Source organism: Crotalus tigris, unplaced genomic scaffold (assembly GCF_016545835.1).
Source record: "Crotalus tigris isolate CLP2741 ecotype Arizona unplaced genomic scaffold, ASM1654583v1 scf7180000019189.1338056, whole genome shotgun sequence".
NCBI classification, from domain to species: Eukaryota; Metazoa; Chordata; class Lepidosauria; order Squamata; family Viperidae; genus Crotalus; species Crotalus tigris.
Window position 1 is genome coordinate 446084 of NW_024097425.1, and position 17884 is coordinate 463967.

General features: G+C 40.0%; 1 protein-coding gene across 1 annotated transcript; it reads right to left on the minus strand.

The window, feature by feature from the left end:
- Positions 1 to 9329: 9329 nt before the first annotated feature.
- On the minus strand, positions 9330 to 17872 carry LOC120315935. The gene is made up of 3 exons (XM_039360980.1): positions 16515 to 17872; positions 13250 to 13376; positions 9330 to 11858 (listed from the first exon to the last, which is right to left on the minus strand). Exons 1-3 carry the CDS (start codon positions 17358 to 17360, stop codon positions 10162 to 10164), a joined length of 2670 nt encoding a protein of 889 aa, XP_039216914.1. The 5' UTR covers positions 17361 to 17872; the 3' UTR covers positions 9330 to 10161.
- Between the last annotated feature and the right edge of the window lie 12 nt (positions 17873 to 17884).

The following is a 17884-nucleotide window of genomic DNA, read 5'->3' on the forward strand; positions in this document are numbered from 1 at the left end:
AAACAATTAATTGGGAGTATGGAAAGAGATTTGTAAGATTAGGATGGGAAGAAAGTTGCCCTTCCTCAGATGTTTGCCCCCCTCCCCCCAACAGCCAATGTGGCCATTACCCAGTGAAACCAATGGATTGTAGATTTAAGACTGGCAAAATCAAGACCAACTGCCATTCAGTGTGATGGTTTCTAGCGTTTGGTGGCTTTAAAATAATCTAGAATACTTCAGTGAAGATTGGAAATCGCAAACTATCTCATTTATCTTGCTGAATCTCAAAGTTACTGAGGGAATTGGGTGTGGGCTGGTGTTGTCTTGCCTTTCATATCAGGGCTTTCCAGAAGCTTCTGTGTGTCCATTGTGGGAATGAAGGAATTAGTGTAGCTAGAACTATGGTCTGATCCAGCAGGGACCTAGTGCTCAATCATAGGGCAGGTTGGGAGTCTTAAGTACATTCCCAACCAAGTTGACTAAAAAAAGCACTTGAAGGTGGGGGGAAAAGTAGGGTTGGGGCGGTCTTAGCAGTGGTGGGGAAGTGAACTGGGTTGGGTCAGTCATTTGAGGCTAGATGGTAGAGGAACCTTAGAAAAAAATCTTTTAGACTCAAACAATACGTTTGGTTAGAGACAATGCCTCACCTAGACAGTGGTTTCTTCTGAAGTTTGCAGGATCACATTGCAAGCACTAAAAATAACTCAAAACCCTGAAAAGGACAACAGAATGGAAAATATATCTACTTTACAGGGTCCAGACCTTGCTGAACTGATCTGCTAACCCATTCATTTCCAGGCAGTTTTTAGTAGTTAAAGTAGAGACTAGAAGTTCTAAAAGCTAACCTTCAACCTTAGAACTTCTGTTAAGATTAAGCTTGGGGGCTGACTGGAGCATTGTAACCAACTGAGTTTTAATCTACCCTTCTGTCTATTTCCTCAGCCTGGCACTCTCCAGGTGGGTTGGGGCTATTATCCTAGATCAGGAGTAGGCAACCTCGGCTCTTTTATGACTCATGGACTTCAACTCCCAGAAGTCCTGAGTCAGCACAGCTGACTCAGGAATTCTGGGAGTTGAAGTCCATGAGTCATAAAAGAGCCGGGGTTGCCTACCCCTGTCCTAGATATTTCCACCAAGTTGAGGATTCAGTGGTGGGATTCAGCCAGTTCACACCACTTCGCAGAACCGGTAGCTAATTTTTTGTTGCCCAGGCCCAGAATGGACTTCCGGAAGCGGCATCCACACGGAGAACCAGTTGTTTGCATATTTGAATCCCACCACTGACCTTACCTTATTGATTGGTAGGCTATGAACTGCTGCAGTTTGGACTCTAAAACTCTGGATTGCAGCATTTACAGACTATTTACTTTTGGGTTGGTTGATTTTCTTTTCAAAGAGAAAAATTATGATTCTGAGGCAAAGGGTGGCCAATTTCTTGAATTGTTGTTGTTAATTGCGAAGTCGTGTCCGACCCATCGCGACCCCATTTCTTGAATAGTTTTTCTTAAATACACACACACACATGATAAAGGATGGCTTGCAATCTTCCAAGCAAAAGTATATAAACATCTTAAAAGAATGAAGTCTATAAGAACAATATCAAAAAACAACATGTCCTAATAGAGAGGGTCTATTGAAAGCAACTTGAGCTGGGTCCCAAAATCAAGCTGTCTCAGCATATGGAAAGAAAGCGATACGTGTTTGGGGCTGTAGGAGCTGATGGCTGTTCTTGCTGAAATACTGGTTCCTTTGGAAATGCGATGTGCATCCACATAAAAAGTGACACTCTTGAAGATTTCATTCTGACATTTATTTGGGCTGCTATTCTATGGGTCTTCTACGTGTGTATTAAGCGATGCTGCATCTGAGTGACTAAGTCTGAGTGAAAATGAACAATCCTAGAAAAAGTTAAAATAAGGTTAATTTTCAGATCACAAGAATTTAAAATATGACTGCAAGGAAGTACTTTATCCACTCTTGCTGGCTGAGGAATTCTGGGAGTTGAAGTCCACAAGTCTTAAAAGTTGCCAAGTTTGAAGACCCTTGCCTTAGAACCAGACATGTCAAACTCACATGTCGCATGACGTATCGGGAGTGATGTCGCGTGATGTATCAGGAGTGTTTTGTCATTGCCGGTAATGGGGTGGGCGCAGCTTCCGCGTGAGGCATCCGGCCTGCGGGCCGGCAGTTTGACACCCCTACCTTATACCATTTCAGACAAATTGTTATCCAATCTCTTCTTAAAAACCTCTAGTGTTGGAGCACCCACAACTTCTAGAGGCAAAATTAAACCTGTGATGGGACATTATTATGGTAGGTGGGATAGGATTTCTGGCTTGAGAACTATGTCGCTCTTGTCTGTAGACTCTCATCCTCCATGACTAGTTTATGTGAAAAGGGGGTTCTCTTTTTTCTGAAAACAGCACTCTGATTTAGGAGCCTTTTCACGATATGCAAGCTACTCTGTGGGGAATAACGCCCATTAGAAGCAGCAGCCACTGTTCTGCAGGTCACAGTTTCTGGATCAAGAAGCACCAGGTGTTTAGGCTCAATTCCAAGGCAAGGAAGAGCTGAGCAGTGTCCAGCAATACCAGAGCTGCATCTTCAGTCTACAGTGCACGATTATCTTTAAAGGTGAAGGTCACTTGTGCATTTTCCCATTCTATTTTCCAAAATAACACACACACAAATACATATAGATATCCTCTCTTTTTTTCAGTTAAAAATCACCAAAACTATACCTGCCGAAAATTTCATCTTCCTGGCCCTTCCTTGACAGAACTCTTAATGTATTTAAGAACCACATGACATCCAAAAAGTTATTAGAATTTCTTCCCACAGCCCTTCATTCCCTGGAAGCAGATCTTAAAGAGGAAGATCCACTGAATGTTTGCCTGCTACAAAGACAGCGGTCCTATCATGTAGCTTTTAAAACAGAAGTCTTCAAACTCGGCCCTTTTATGACTTGTGGACTTCAACTCCCAGAATTCCTCAGCCAGGCATGCTGGCTGAGGAATTCTGGAAGTTGAAATCCACAAGTCATAAAAGGGCCAAGTTTAAAGACCCCTGTTTTAAAAGCTCAGTCGGGGGAAAGGGTGCAATGTTCTCATCTGAAATGCAACTGTCAGATCTAAATGTAAATTAAACTGTCCCCATCCAAGTTTATCTGCAGTCCTTTCCAGACCTTTTTTAAATGTGGTGGGTGGCATATATTGTATGACTAGCCCCCTCACCTCCTCCTGCACCTCTGTGGTTGGTGTTGAAGGAAAAGTTTTCATTATCATTCAGTCCAAGCCGGGAATAAACAACATGGCGACTGCTTTAGAAAGAAGGCTGCAGTTTATTGAAGAGGAGAGCCAGACAGGAAGAAAAGAGAAAGAGCACATGTAGGGAGTGGGTTTTTATACCTTCTGGGGCTCTTGAGGTTGTTTCCTGTTCCTGTTTGAGGCTTTGTATTTCCTATTTCACGTATTTTGACCTGAGTCTGGGTGTGCCCTTTGGCATCTGTGGGTTAATCCTATTATGTCCTGTCTTAGAGTTTGGGTGGGGTATTTAGATTTTAGGTATCTGTTTTCTTAATCTTCTAGCTTCAACTTTCCTGAATGGTTTACATCTGCATTTCTACACAGCTGGTTTCTGCTTGGGGAGGGAGACGTGGGGATATTAAGAAAAAAACTGGGCATGCTTTTCTGCCTCTTTCAGATCCTTTGAGGAAATATATTTTTCTGACCTTTTAATATTTCTTCTCTGGGGGGCTGACTTCCCACATTGGTATTTGAAGGCCACAATAAAACAAATCCATTTTGAAATATCTATTTCTGAGGGCAAATCATATAAGAAATGAATGTTTTCTAATTGGTTTCTTTCTTTAAAAAAAAGCATATACATACATATCTATGTTTGTTTTTCAGTTTAGAATGGTCCCTTTGAATGTTAGAATAAACCTCTCTGTCCTAAATCAGCATCTCGGACCGAGCCTTGGTATCCAGGCTAAAACTGGCTGGCTGAGGAATTCTGGGAATTGAAGTCTTAAAGTGGCCGAGTTTGGAGACCCCTGGCCTAGACAGTTTCCAATTACAGTACCAAGAGGCTCAGGTTGATTGCTTGCTTGTTGTGGTAGTACTTGTGGCAGGTGAGGTCGGAGTTCTCACTCCGGTTTGGTGCTTAAAAGGTGACCAACCGTCCTCCTTTAGGGAGGACAGTACTCCTTTTGTGAGTTCTGTCCTCCCTTGAAAAGTGTCCTCCTACATATCCTCCTTTTCGATATTTGAAGACTAATCTGCAGGGCTTTTTTTTTCTCATAGAATGCTCAGAATGGCCTTCTGGCACCTTTTTTTGATGGTTTTTTTTCAACTTTTGCATGAGCTGTGCTACTCCCCCTATTGGTTTTCGAAAGCCAATAGGAATTGTTGCTGAGCGCGCCAAATTGCTGCTGAGCGCGGCCGGCAAACTTTGCACATGCAAGTTGTCTGCAGCAAAGGCGAATTGGCAGGAACTTTGCACCCCTCCCTGCTACCCAACTACACCATCTCCTAGTTAGTCCCAAAGATACCTGGAGGAGACTGGGGCGGCGATGCCACGGTAACTTTCTCTTGATCTTCGGCCCTACTAGGGCAATAATGGCTGTGGGCACAAGAGGCAGGGGTGGCGGGGCTGCTGCGGGGTGGGGGTGTGAGGGACGGCGGTGGCCGGCTGCCCCCCGTGCTGTGGGAGGTGTGGGGCCTGCTCTACACGGGGATGTGCAGGGTGGGCGGTGGTGCTGGCGGGGCGGTTGCAGGAGGAGTGTGTCAATGGCGGGCTCCCCCTGGGGCCAGAGCTGGCGCAGCTGGTGCTTTGGGAGCTGCGGGGCCTGCTCTACACGGCGGGGCAGCAGCACTGGCGGGGCGGCTGCAGGCGGGGGCGCGGCATAATTACAATATAAAATGTTATTGTTACAAATGTTTTTTATTATGCATTTATCATATTATAGTGTATTCTGTATTATTGTTACGATGAATAAAATGTTTCTTTTATTTACGATATTTTTTTTTCTTCAATTTATTTGTGTCCTCCTTTTCATTGTAAAAAAGTTGGTCACCTTATTAAAAGAAATTGACGCTATTGGAGTTGGATGGCTAATAAATACAAATAATTCTCTTTCAGATGCAGAATTTCATAGCAGAAGTAGCTATTAGATTGCAGAGAGCATCCCACAATGGCAAAGAGCCTGGTTGATCTAGGAAGTTCAGCCTCCTGATATCCTGGTTAGAATAGAGGTTCACTTTGTAGGAAACAGGCTGTTTTAGTAGCCAAGGCCCTCTGGTGGTGGTTGTTGCGGGTGCATCTTCTCTGAGGTTAGATAACGATGCTTTTTGATGTCATTGTGATAAATCCATTGGAGTTGAACAGCGAATAATTAAAATAAAAACAAATATCATCTAACCCAATTTCTGTTCAGAAATTTAAAAAATCAATGAGGCAATAAATCTCTTGACTGAATGTTGATGGGATAATTTATGCTTCCCTCACTCACAGTTACTATGATGAAGTTGCTGTATGTATGTAGAATTTTAGGTTTTATAATTAAAATCTAAATAAAGGTGATACTAAAATTTTAGCATGGTGTTTATGCCTCTTTTTGAAGTTTAGAAAATCATGTTTTTCTTTGAGCCAAAGTAATTTTCTTGGATATGCAAAAACCAGCCTTTTCTAAATCGATAATGAGAGCACTCAATAAGTCTGTATTCTTCACGTTACTTTGGGCAACTTCTTACCTCACCTGAAAAGTCATTTTGTTCTCCCAAAATCTGTAGACGAACAATAGCTTCTTGCTGGATTCTGCCTAGCAAAAGTCTAAACTGGAAAGTAAGTCTGGATACAGACAGTGCTGGAATAGATGTGGCCCAAAAGTACATCTCCACTTTTCCCCAATGAATCTCGACTTGAATTAAATTCAATCTGACATACTAAAATGGTATCCACCATTTTTTATTCCATAGTCCAGAGAGGAGACACCTTGCTTTTGATGTATGACAATTTATTCTTGTAAATAATGAAACAAATAAAAATGGCATGGACATAATTATTGGTATCTTTAACCTAATATTTTGTAGAACACCCTAGATTAGAGACTTTTTCTGGCCTAGGACAGCATGAACATGTGTGGGATGAAACTGGGCTTTGGCTGGCTTTGAGATAATCTGGCCACAGTGTGAACTGGCTGATACTGTTCTTATCATCATTAGGGAATGCTGCATGTGGAACAGGTGGGACTAAGGCTGTTACCTGGTCTGCATTTTTCTCTCTTCTGAAAAACATATTATAAAGCTTTGGTTGCCCAAAGCCATGATGGGTCATGGAGATCAGTATGTTCCAATGACAACCATGGCGTATGGAAGATTGAGACGTGGAATGTAAGAGAAATAAGGAGGTTCAATTAACAAGTGAAATTAAACAACTGAAAGGAAGATAATATGTTGTTTATTGAAGGATGAAATACATATGAAAGAAGTGTGTCGGGCATTGATGAATATATACAAGGGACTGAAGATTTGAATTTAATTATGAAGGAAAAGGCTAAAATATGTAAGAGGATTATGAATTGCTGGACCAGAAGGACAACATTGGGACAGATCATCCTGGAGAACATCTATCTATGTCAGACATGTCAAACTCGTGATATCACGTGACGTCGCCAGATGTATCGGGACAGTTTTGCCATTACCGGCAATGGGGTGGGCGCGGCTTCCAGATGACGTGTCCGGCCCGTGGGCCAGCAGTTTGACACCCCTGATCTATGTGGTCACGAAGACCTGACACTGACTTAATGGCACATAATCAATCAAGGTTGTTAGCAATGTGCATGGAAACAAGCAGGAATTTGGGAATTGTGTTTTGCTAACTGACACGAATGGATAGATGAGAATGAAATGGGATTACAGAGAAAGCAATTGGGCTGTTCAGAGACTCCCCAAATGAATGAGAATCATTACTGGTGGGTGAATGTGTTTAGAAAAGGCTCTGTTCATTTCAGGTAAGCAAATGCATGCATTCGCATATCAAATAGATATGATTAAAATGATTAATTTGATGGTTTAAAATGAAAGACTAAGATAGCTAGCGAAGGATACAAAAGTGGGGTTTGAGTGTTGGACAGATCATCAGGCTCAGAAAAATACGTTTTTAATGTGTTAAGAGAAACAAAGATAATTACAAAGTATGTGGTCAAAGAAAATAAGGAATCATTAAATGAATCAGGAAAAAATGCAGAGAAATTTTGGAGGTAATAAAAAAATATTTTCCTGAGCTACAGTACCAGCTTTTCCCAATAAGAATAATTACTAAATGGTGCAATGACAGCTAGACATGATTCAGCACTGCTGCAACAGTACTTGGCTCAGCATTCCTCCCAGACGCTCCCAAGACTCTCAATCAAGAGATCTGGCTGCTACTTTGGGGATTTGCTAGGTAGCAACTCTTGTACTTATATCTTCTAAATATATAAATTAAAATGTAAATGTTCATTTGTTCAAAATCTTAAATCTCCGAAAGTTCTTCACCGATTGCTTTGAAATTTTGACACAACGTTGCATTCGAATATGTGCATGTTTTTATATACCTATATTATATAGATGTCACACTTGTGACAGGTAAAAACATGCTTTTTTTGAAAAACAGCGCCATCTGTTGGACGTAATCTCTATATCTGCACACACAATGGAACAACAAAAAATATTGTATACCCACAAGCATTGTGAAATTAAACATATTACAAACGTGCACTTTCTCTTTTCTTTCTTGAGCCACAGCAACGCGTGGCTGGGTACAGCTAGTTATTAATAAAGTGCTAAGTATGGGAGGTCCTTAGCAGCCACAATTGGGAATGGCAACTTGGTCATTAAGCAATGCGGTTGTGAAGTGAAACTGTGACTGTGCTTATGATCTTTCTTCAGCTTGCCTTTGCTTTACATACCTGCGAAAGACATACATGCGAGGTTTGGTTGCAACATTTTTCATTTCCATTGCAATTGCAAACAGTTGCTGAATGAGGCAGCCTCTAAATCAGTGTTTCTCAACCTTGACAATTTTAAGGCATGTGGACTTCAACTCCCAGAATTCCACAGCATTGCTGGCTGTGGAATTCTGGGAGTTGAAGTCCACATGCCTTAAAATTGTCAAGGCTGAGAAACACTACTCTAAATGACAACTACCTGAATCATCTTGTCTGAGACTGATTTTTTTTTTTAAGAAATGGGAGATAATTTCAAAGGGCAGAGGGGAAAAATGTCAATATATTTTTTAATTTCATTTTTGAAATGTGTATCCCATTGTTGAAAACCTACTTTTCCCAGCAATTGAGTTAATAGATATGTTCATAGAGGGGTTTTTTTTTGGGGGGGGGGGAGTAATAAAGAAACAGTTTACCACTGAGATGTGTTTGATTTTCCCTTCTAGCCTGTCATCCTGTCATCCATGTTATTATCCAGGCAGATAATACTTAGCTTTCAAACTCAGATTTGGTCAGCCAAAGTATGCCAGCTTGGATACCTTACTGTTTACTTTAAAATCACCAAATTAAATTCTGAGCCATCAAAATATATATTAAGAAAGGACTAGCTAAAATGCATAACAATAAAGTGACATAAAATAGTAATACAATAAAAGCAGCAGCCCCCCCCCCAGTCAAGAAAGCTTAAAATTAACACATTAATCATTCAAAATTCCTGGAGTAATAAACCCTTTTCTGGCTGGCACTGAGAAGAATCAGAGCCAGGGCTATTTCTCTGGAGGCAGCATCTACTGTGGGTACGTAGGTGGGAAGGCACAATCTATAAAACATCCCTCTTACTTTCTCCAGGCATTCAGATTACTAAATGAAAAACACTGACCCAAGAGCCAAGCACAGCAAAATGCAGCCTTACATTGTTCAACTGCTCTACGATGTGCTTGCTCCCAGGCCGTTTAACTGGAATTCAAAGAAGTTTTGACACATTTATGAAGAGAAACCTATAAAGATACGTTTCCTAAATGGAACGATTGTGGTCAAAGGCAGTTCTTTCAAGTTATGGAGACAAATTCTGAGAGAGGACTCTCTTCTTTAAGCCTTGGCCTGCTTGTAGGAGTCCCATAAAGAGGTGGATTTACTTGGTCACTGTTGGAACTGGATTACATGTCACGTTAGCCCATACAGCTTATTCTTTTAGCAAAAGCGCCTGAAGGCAGGACAAGAAGCAATGGGTGGAAACTAACCAAGGAGAGAAGCAACCTAAAACTAAGGAGAAACTTCCTGACAGAACAATTAACCGGTGGAACAACCTGCCTCCAGAAGTGGTGAATGCTCCAACACTGGAAGTTTTTAAGAAGAGACTGGACAGCCATCTGTCTGAAATGATATAGGGTTTCCTGCCTGAGCAGGTGGTTGGACTAGATGACCTCCAAGATCCCTTCCAACTTTATTATTATTATTATAAAATGGCAGCATTTAACTAACTTTGGCTGATGGTACTTGGATGGAAGACTATCAAAGATTCCAGGGATCTAATCTAGGTTGAGAAGTGAAACAAATATCATAGAAGAAATCAGGAGCAAACCACTTGATACTCTTCCCAAGAAAAGCACCCAAGAGTGCATAGAAGTGCACACTCAAAACTATGTATTTGTGTGCATCCACATAAAGAGACAGAATCCTATTTTCAAAAGCATTTTGGTGAACATCTAGGCTGCAGGAACATTATGCTTAAAAGAAAGTTATATGGAGTGAACTAAGAAGGTAGACAATTCCCTCACATTAGATAATGCGTATTTTAAAAGCTCCCTCTTCTTTCTTTCCTTCTGTCTAAAAAGGGTCAGCCTTTTTAAATCACTATTTTGCTTCTCTCTACTTGCGTAATCTTTCCCCAGAGGAAATTTTTCTAACAGATATTCCTCACCATATTTTGTGTGATAGATCAATGAGAGGCAGTCTTGTTTGTTTCTGAACATGGGGATTACAGCAAACTGCTTTAAACCTTTTTCCACGCTCAGCCATCAATGCACGGACACATGAAACACTTTATTTTATTACTATGATCACTACTGCTTCTTTTTGTAGTTTTGAAAAGTTTTCTACAAATTATACTATAAATAAATGTTACTTCCAGCAATGGATGCTTCCAATTCTATAATTCTATATTTTGCCAGTTTGGGAATTTAATCTTTTCTTCATGACTCTCCTGATTCATGAATTGGGGAGAGATGAGAATTTGCGCCTTTTTCAACATTCAGAGATGACCACAATTCAGCTCTTACATTGGTCTGTGTGGATTTTCCCACCTGTTTGACTTCAGTGGTTTTAATATAATTACAAGGCTGCCCAGACTGAGCTTTGGTCTTTTGGGAGGGGTCTTCCAAATCAGAAATCCCACCTTCAGCTTCACCTGTGCACTCAGGGAAATACCCATTCTGGAGGCTAGTTACAGTGGAATGCAGGCTGGAGATGGCTGCCTTGATTTCTGCAATATTAGCAGCCAGCTGCTGTAGCACAGTCATTACCTGGCTTAAGGTAGGCTCAGTAGCCATTTTGTCTAGAAAGGGAAGAGGAAAAGATCTCTCCTGTTGTTCCATTTGGGGGGAACTTGAAGAGAAAAACCCAGTTGCAGAAAACCTCCTTATGATTTGCACAGCCAGGTACAAAGCTTCACCTATTTGGGTGTTAAGTGTTATGGAATCAAACTTTGGAAACTGCTTTAGAGTAACTCCCAATTCAAGAAGCCAGCTTCTATTTTGTTTCAAGTACCACCAGTTATGCCTAATCAAGCGTTTCTGGAGATTATTTCTTGTGTGAGTTCTATGATGTGTTCCAGACTGGAATTTCAAACTTCTTCTACTGAAATATTTTCGGTCAGCTCTTCTGTGTTTTATTAAAGCTGAAAGACTACTGATGATTTCCTCAGGATTGGAACAGGCATACTTTTTGAAAGAATTAATACATTTATACTTAGGACATGTAATCAACTGACTGCCAAGGCTGATTTTGGAAGCGTCATCTTCATTACTATGACTGGTGTATCTGTACTGGGTTTCTGAATCTTGTTGAACATCTGAATGAGGAATTTGTGTTGCAGGTTCCTGTAAAACACTTCCAAAATAACTGAGTTTCTCCAGTACTCCTACATTTTCTGAACTATTAACCAGACCACTTTCCAGAATATTCTGGTTTTCACTGGTCAAATCCGTACTTTCATTCAACTCAGCAGAACATATTTTTGAGCAAATGAGCATTGGATCTGGATCAGGGCTTGGAGAAATTCTTTCCACAATTGTTTCCAATGATTTATCTACATATCTAAAATCTCCCCGATTGTCAAGTATTAGTGGCTCAGTTTGTTCTGTATCATCAATGGCTGCGCACACAGCTTTCCAACTTGTTCGAGTTTCATGATGGACTGGATTCCTCCAATGGCCTCCATAAAATTTCTCTTTTTCTGCCTGTTGTCTTTCAGTATTATTTTGTTCCTCTTTGATTAAATTTTGCTTAAGATTCTGGAGATGTATCTTATTGGATATTCCATATGAGCCTGTTAGATCTTCCTCATTCAGGGTTTTCTGATCATTGATAGGTATTGCAAGAGTACCACTTTCTCCATAATCAATATGTAGGCATTGACTCCGCAGCCCTACTTCGGTGTCTAGAAGAATTATGTCTCTGTCTGGTCCCATCATATTTCTTTCAGAACAAATGAATATTTCTTCCTTCTCCAAGGTTCTCTTTTGCTGGTTCTTCAGACAGTTTTTATTCAACTCTTGTTCAGAATGTTGTAAAATTGTCTCCTTGGATTTTTCCAGCCACTCCACTGCTGGATCAAAGACTTCCTGCAGAAGGTCTTCCTCTTGGCTTTTTCCTTTGATCTGATCTCTTGCTAAAAGAAAGAAACAATCAAAACATCCCTTAAGTCCACCAATATTTGTTTGCAGTGAAAACTCTTGTTTCAATAAATTAATCATAATGTTAAATATAATAATTTTATAAAAGCTCTGTACTCTAAGTAGATTAAAAATTCTACCCATGTGTAGAATTTCTTTATTATTTTATTAAATAATAATTATTTATTTATTATATACCATCATAACTTCTTCTCAGTTATTCTAGATGGTTATACTTGCTCTTTGTGTGCAACCAAATAATATTTCAGCTTACTTTTTAATATTCTGTGTACAGGTAATCTTCAACTTATGACCATAATAGAGCCTGCCCATTACGGTTGTAAGTCATGATGGTCATAAAGCGGGTTACCCATGTGAGTGACCCGATATATGTCCTTTTTTTGCAGCAGCCATTTAGCAAACATGGCAATCATAAAGCAACCGCCACAGCAATTAGTGAACCAGTTGTTTGCTATGGGCTGGTTTGGATGTAAATGCTGGTTTTTGGCAAAATTGTTAAAAAAATGTGATCATGTGTCCATGTAATGTTGCAAATGGCTCTAAATGTGGGCTGGTTGCCAAATGCCTAAAATATGGTCACATGACTGTGGGAGTGCGGGTGGCTGTTAGAACCAGGTCATAAATACTGCTGGGGAGGTCTGTTATACCTCTGAAGTTCAGCACCAGTAGTCAGGACTACTTGGAGCCTGTCTTTAATCCAAGGAGCTCTGGACAGCATGCCAAGATTTGTGAAGCCACCAGCTAATCAAAACATTTTGGATAAACTCTGATAACATCTTTTTACATCACTCAGAATTTAGCTTAGTTCCAAGGTAAATTAATCTGAGCCTTTCAAATACCCGTATATTCCGGCATATAGGGCGACCTGGCGTATAAGACGACCCCTGAGTTTGACGCCGAGTTGCAAGACGATTGACGCCGTCACAAGACGATCAACGCCGAATCGCATGCCTAGAAAGTCGTCTTATACGCCAGAAACTACCGGTATTTCCGGCGTATAAGATGATTGACGCCGAGTTGCATGCCTAGAAAGTCTTATACACTGGAAACTTCGTTATTTCGGCATATAAGACGATCGACGCCAAGTCGCATGCCTAGAAAGTCATCTTATACGCCAGAAACTACCTTATTTCCAGCGTATAAGACGATTCGGTGTATAAGACAACCCCCGAGTTCAGCGCCTGTTTCAACGCTCTCAAAAGTCATCTTATACGCCGGAATATATGGTACTTTGGCCTTTGGTTCCAAATATTCGACCCTTGTAAGCTATAGGAATTGTAGATCAAAATGTCTAAAAAGTAACAAGTTGCCTTAGTTTTCTAGTCTACAGAAGACTTCTGTTCTAGGGTTTCCCCAGAATTCTTACCCAGACAGGCTACATTATCATAATTTTGATGCATGACATTCCAGTAAAGGTTTTTTTCTTTATGGTTGAGTAGAGTCCATTCTTCCTCAGTGAAATGAATAGATACATCTTCAAAGGTTATCGTATCCTAAAATAATCAGAGGGGTTAATTTATTAATTGCATGGAATTTTGCAAAGACTTTGAGATGGAGTTACTGATCAAATATCAGCACTATCCCTAATTCCTTTGACTATCCAGGTCAAATCTAGTTTTATTCCCAATTTGTAAGAGGGGAATAAGCAATGTATCACACATGATTACTGGATGGCTAGATATGAAATGCAAACTGAAAATAAGAAAGCAATGAAAAATTATCAATATAGAAAGTGAAAATTTCGTATTCTCCAAATTGACTCTGCTGCCAACTAGACAATTATGCATTTCACTGATGTAACTCACACATAAACTCTATTCTCCAACCATTGCTTTGTTTCAGAACAATTTGCCATAAATGGAAACTGGTTTGAATGGCTCCAAGAAAAGATTTAACCATTTATGGGTTACAAATCTAGCAACATATAGTAACCATAACAGCTAAATGGATTCTCTAAGTCAGAACTTCCCAAATCTGAGTAAATTACCCAAAATGGGTCAAAAGTTTTTCTTTGGATAATGACACATCAATCCATTACTATAATAGGGATATTTAAATTGCCTTTGCCATGTATACTAAAATATATTCAAACATCTTTAAAAGTATTCATATTTAGATGAAATTGCTATGGTAATTTGTTGAAATGACAAAGCCATTCAATAATATTGTTTTATAATACAGATAGTCACTCAGTTATGATCATTTGCTTGGTGACCATTTTAAGTCATGATGGGTCCTTGTAGTTGGTTAAGACTTTTTGATAAGTGGTTTTGGGTAATGAAGGAAAAGGTTTGGCAAGCATTGCTCTAAATCAGGCATGTCAAACTTGCGATGTTATGTGACGTCGTGCAATGTATCGGGCCAGTTTTGCCATTGCCGGCAATGGGGTGGGCGCGGCTTCCACGTGACGCATCCGGCCCACAGACCAGCAGTTTGACACCCCTGTTTTAAATTTTAGAGGCGCTATATGACACTGAATACAGGTAGTCCTTGACTTATGACACACTTGGGACCAGTATTTCCATTGATTGTCAAGCAAGTTATGCCCAATTTTATGATCTTTTTTTGTCACGGTTGAGTGAATCACTGCAGTTGTTATTTGAATCACATGATTGTTAAGCGAATCTGGCTTCCCCCATTGACTTTGCTTGTCAGAAAACAGCTCGGAAAGTCAACAGATGACAATCACATGACCCCAGGATGCTGCAATTGTCATAAACATATGCCAGTTGCCAAGTGCCCGAATTTTGATGACATGACCATGAAGATGCTGCAGTGGTTGTGAGGACCATCATGAATTACTTTTTTCATTGTAACCTCCAATAGTTGCTAAATGAATGATTGTAAGTTGAGAACTACCTGTATCCCTTTTGTTTGAACAATCAGAAGTGGATCAGTGTTTCCTTCATACCCTGCTTCTGAAGTAGAGCACATGATCTGCATGGAGATTTCCCATTTAATCATAAGCATCTCTACTTAAAGGATCCCAGAAAAACTCACATCTCCATGTTGCTAGAGAATTAGTGCTATCTGGAAAAGGCAGTTCTGGACCAGATGCACAAATGAGCAGAAACAGCCAGTCTGACTTTAGAATTCTTCATCAGGATTATTGACTCGATCATGTTCATAATTTGATGACAATACATTAGAAGAAAAATTTCTAGTGTATTCTTAACAAATTATGAACATGATCAAATCAATAATCAAACAATGGACTAGACAGTTTTATAAGAGACTGGAGGCCGTTTGTGGGGTTTCTACAATAACAGATGGTTAACAGAGGGATTTGAATAGTGTAATGTTTGGACTAACCTGTTGATTATTATTTTTTAAAAAATATATATTATAATTAGATGTTGGGTGGATTTGATTATTAGAGATTTCCTCATCTGAAATATTTGTTTATATATTTTTCTTGCTAAATAAGAATGAGAAAACTTATAATTATTTGTAGATCCATTATATAAGAGAAGAAATTATCAGGGTTTGTAAATTTTCTTTTCAACATTCAGCCAGGATGGATTTTTTTTGTGTATGTTCAATGTTAGACTTATTTGATGTTTGTGTCATTATTTTCTTTTTTGTACACAATTATTGTTTGTTGTTGGATGTATGTTTTTCTGTTTTGCATTTTATTCCTGTTGATAAAACTTAATATATATTAAAAAAAAGAATACACTAAAAATTTTTTTCTATCCCTGCCCAAATATTTTCCTGCAGCCTGGCAATTTGCCATTTATACATATTTATTAGACATGTATTTATTCCAATACTTATTTTGCTAAGTTTTAATTTTATTTTAGCTCCAGAACTTCCTCCACTATTCCAAATTTTTGCATCTTGCAGCCACATCCATATTTCTTTGCAAAAATTCTGAATGCCTGATGACAATTACTGTGGAACTACATTTACTGAAAAGCTGAGGATTAAGAAGATATATGTCTTTGCTAAAAGACCCCTCCTTTTGTGCATCAGCAAAGATTCCAAATCCATAGCATCCATGTTGGTTATATAACCAGATTACATGTAAGCAGCACAATCTGTGCATGAATCTACTAACTACCAATTAGCCTGTATCAACACAAAGACAGGAAGTATTTTCTTTGTCCAAAATACATGGGCCTTCGAGAGCAGTAAGAGAAGCAGGATAAAAATTTTCCTTTACAATATATGGATTCTAGACCAGCTTTCACTCTCCCCAATTTCTAAACAAGGAAAGCACACAGAGTCTGCCAGGAAATTAAAGCTGGCTATTTTAGAGGATAGGAAATGAGTCATCCCTTGTTGTTCTGAATATCTTACTCCGGATAAAGCTTTTTCCTTCCTTTAAGCTGCAGACCTCAAATAAATTCCTTATATCCACCAGACCCCTCCCCTCCTTTACAAAATACTTCCTTATGGATGTTCTAGCTGTAAGTAAAGGATTACAGCATTAGAAGCTTTCTAACCAAAGAGGCCAAACAGACATTTTTCTCCATTGACAACTGCCTGCACTGCTTCCTGTGAATTCAGGAGCACCAAGGGCATCACTAGAACTTCTAGCATGTTTAAGTATCAGCTACATTGACAGGTTTCCATTCTAAAGATAATGTCATTCCAATACATCCTTATTATACCCCATTCCCCAGCACCTGAATGGGCTTGGCAGGTTCCTGTTTATGATAGGCCATAGCCAACTGAACGGCTTCCTTGCTGCTGCCTGGCTGCTGGGCTTTCAACCATGTCTGCAGGTCCACTGGAAGCACACTAAGAAATTGCTCCAGGATGACCATGTCCACAATCTGGTCTTTGCTGTGCTCCTGAGGACAGAGCCATTGCAGGGCTGCAGTACTCAGCCGGGACAGAATCTCCTGCAGAGTTTCTCCAGGGAGAAGGGTGGATAGGCGGAATCTCTGTCGACCAGCTTCTCGATTAGCCTGGATTGAAGGCGAGTTCAGAGCACACTTCTCTTTACAAAGACCAGGGTTTGGCATTTCCACAGAGCTGTCGGTGAACTCATGAAAGCCAGGAGATGTTAAAGCTGATGGCACAATTGGCTCTTTAACAGTTGTTTCAACAGCAGCGATAGATTCCCGTAAATTGGGCGAAGGTTGGCGGCTTGCCTTCAAACATGCTCTCAAACGTTGGATTGTCTGGCTTGGATGGTGTGTACACCATTTCTTGGTACGAACTTCTGACAATGCATCACAACTTGCTGTATTCATTTTAGGGTTTGATTCTGGGCCCGTGGTGATTTTTTTCACGCTATATGGCACTTGGTCAGCTTCTGTTGGCATCCTGGTGGGAGGATGAAGATGTGGTAAAGCCTTTATAACTTGGTCGTGGCTTGTGTGAGCCCTTCCTGTACAACAGTATTTGTGGTATTCAGCACACTTCCAGAACGTTTTGTTCCCGCTTGCACGCACTTTCTTATACAGATATCCTTTATAAAGCAGCTGATCCTTACCTTTGTCATCCTTGATAAACTGCAACGACATTTTCACAATGACACCGTGTATATGTAGAGGAGCAGAGACAATGGATTTACAAGGTAAAAGATAAAACAGAGGAAACCAGACATGTATTGAAAGAAATCCCTTGTTATAATGATGTGCACAGATGGCTCTTTCGGATCGGAAAAATTCAGATATTAGGGAAGATTTGTTTAATAGTTACCAAAGAAGGAAAGGCTTCCTTCTGGTCCGCTCTGGCTTTCCCGACTCCGCCTCGGAGGCGAATGTAAATCGTGCTGCAGAAACAGATCTGTAAATTGGCTCCTACTCCTTCCAGAGCACAAAAGAAGTTGCCACGACCTTCCGACGCAGTCTTCCTCGTTACGTGTCTGTTCTTTTTCTCCGTGATGTTACTTAATGTGATGAGTCTGGCGCTTTAAATTCTATTTGGGAATGAAGCGCCTAGAACCTACAGCGATACTCCTACTATAGTTTTCATTCCGGTCCGATTCTACCGTTATTAGCTGAATAACCGGAGATACCCCTATTTAGCCACGCCTTTCCACTTT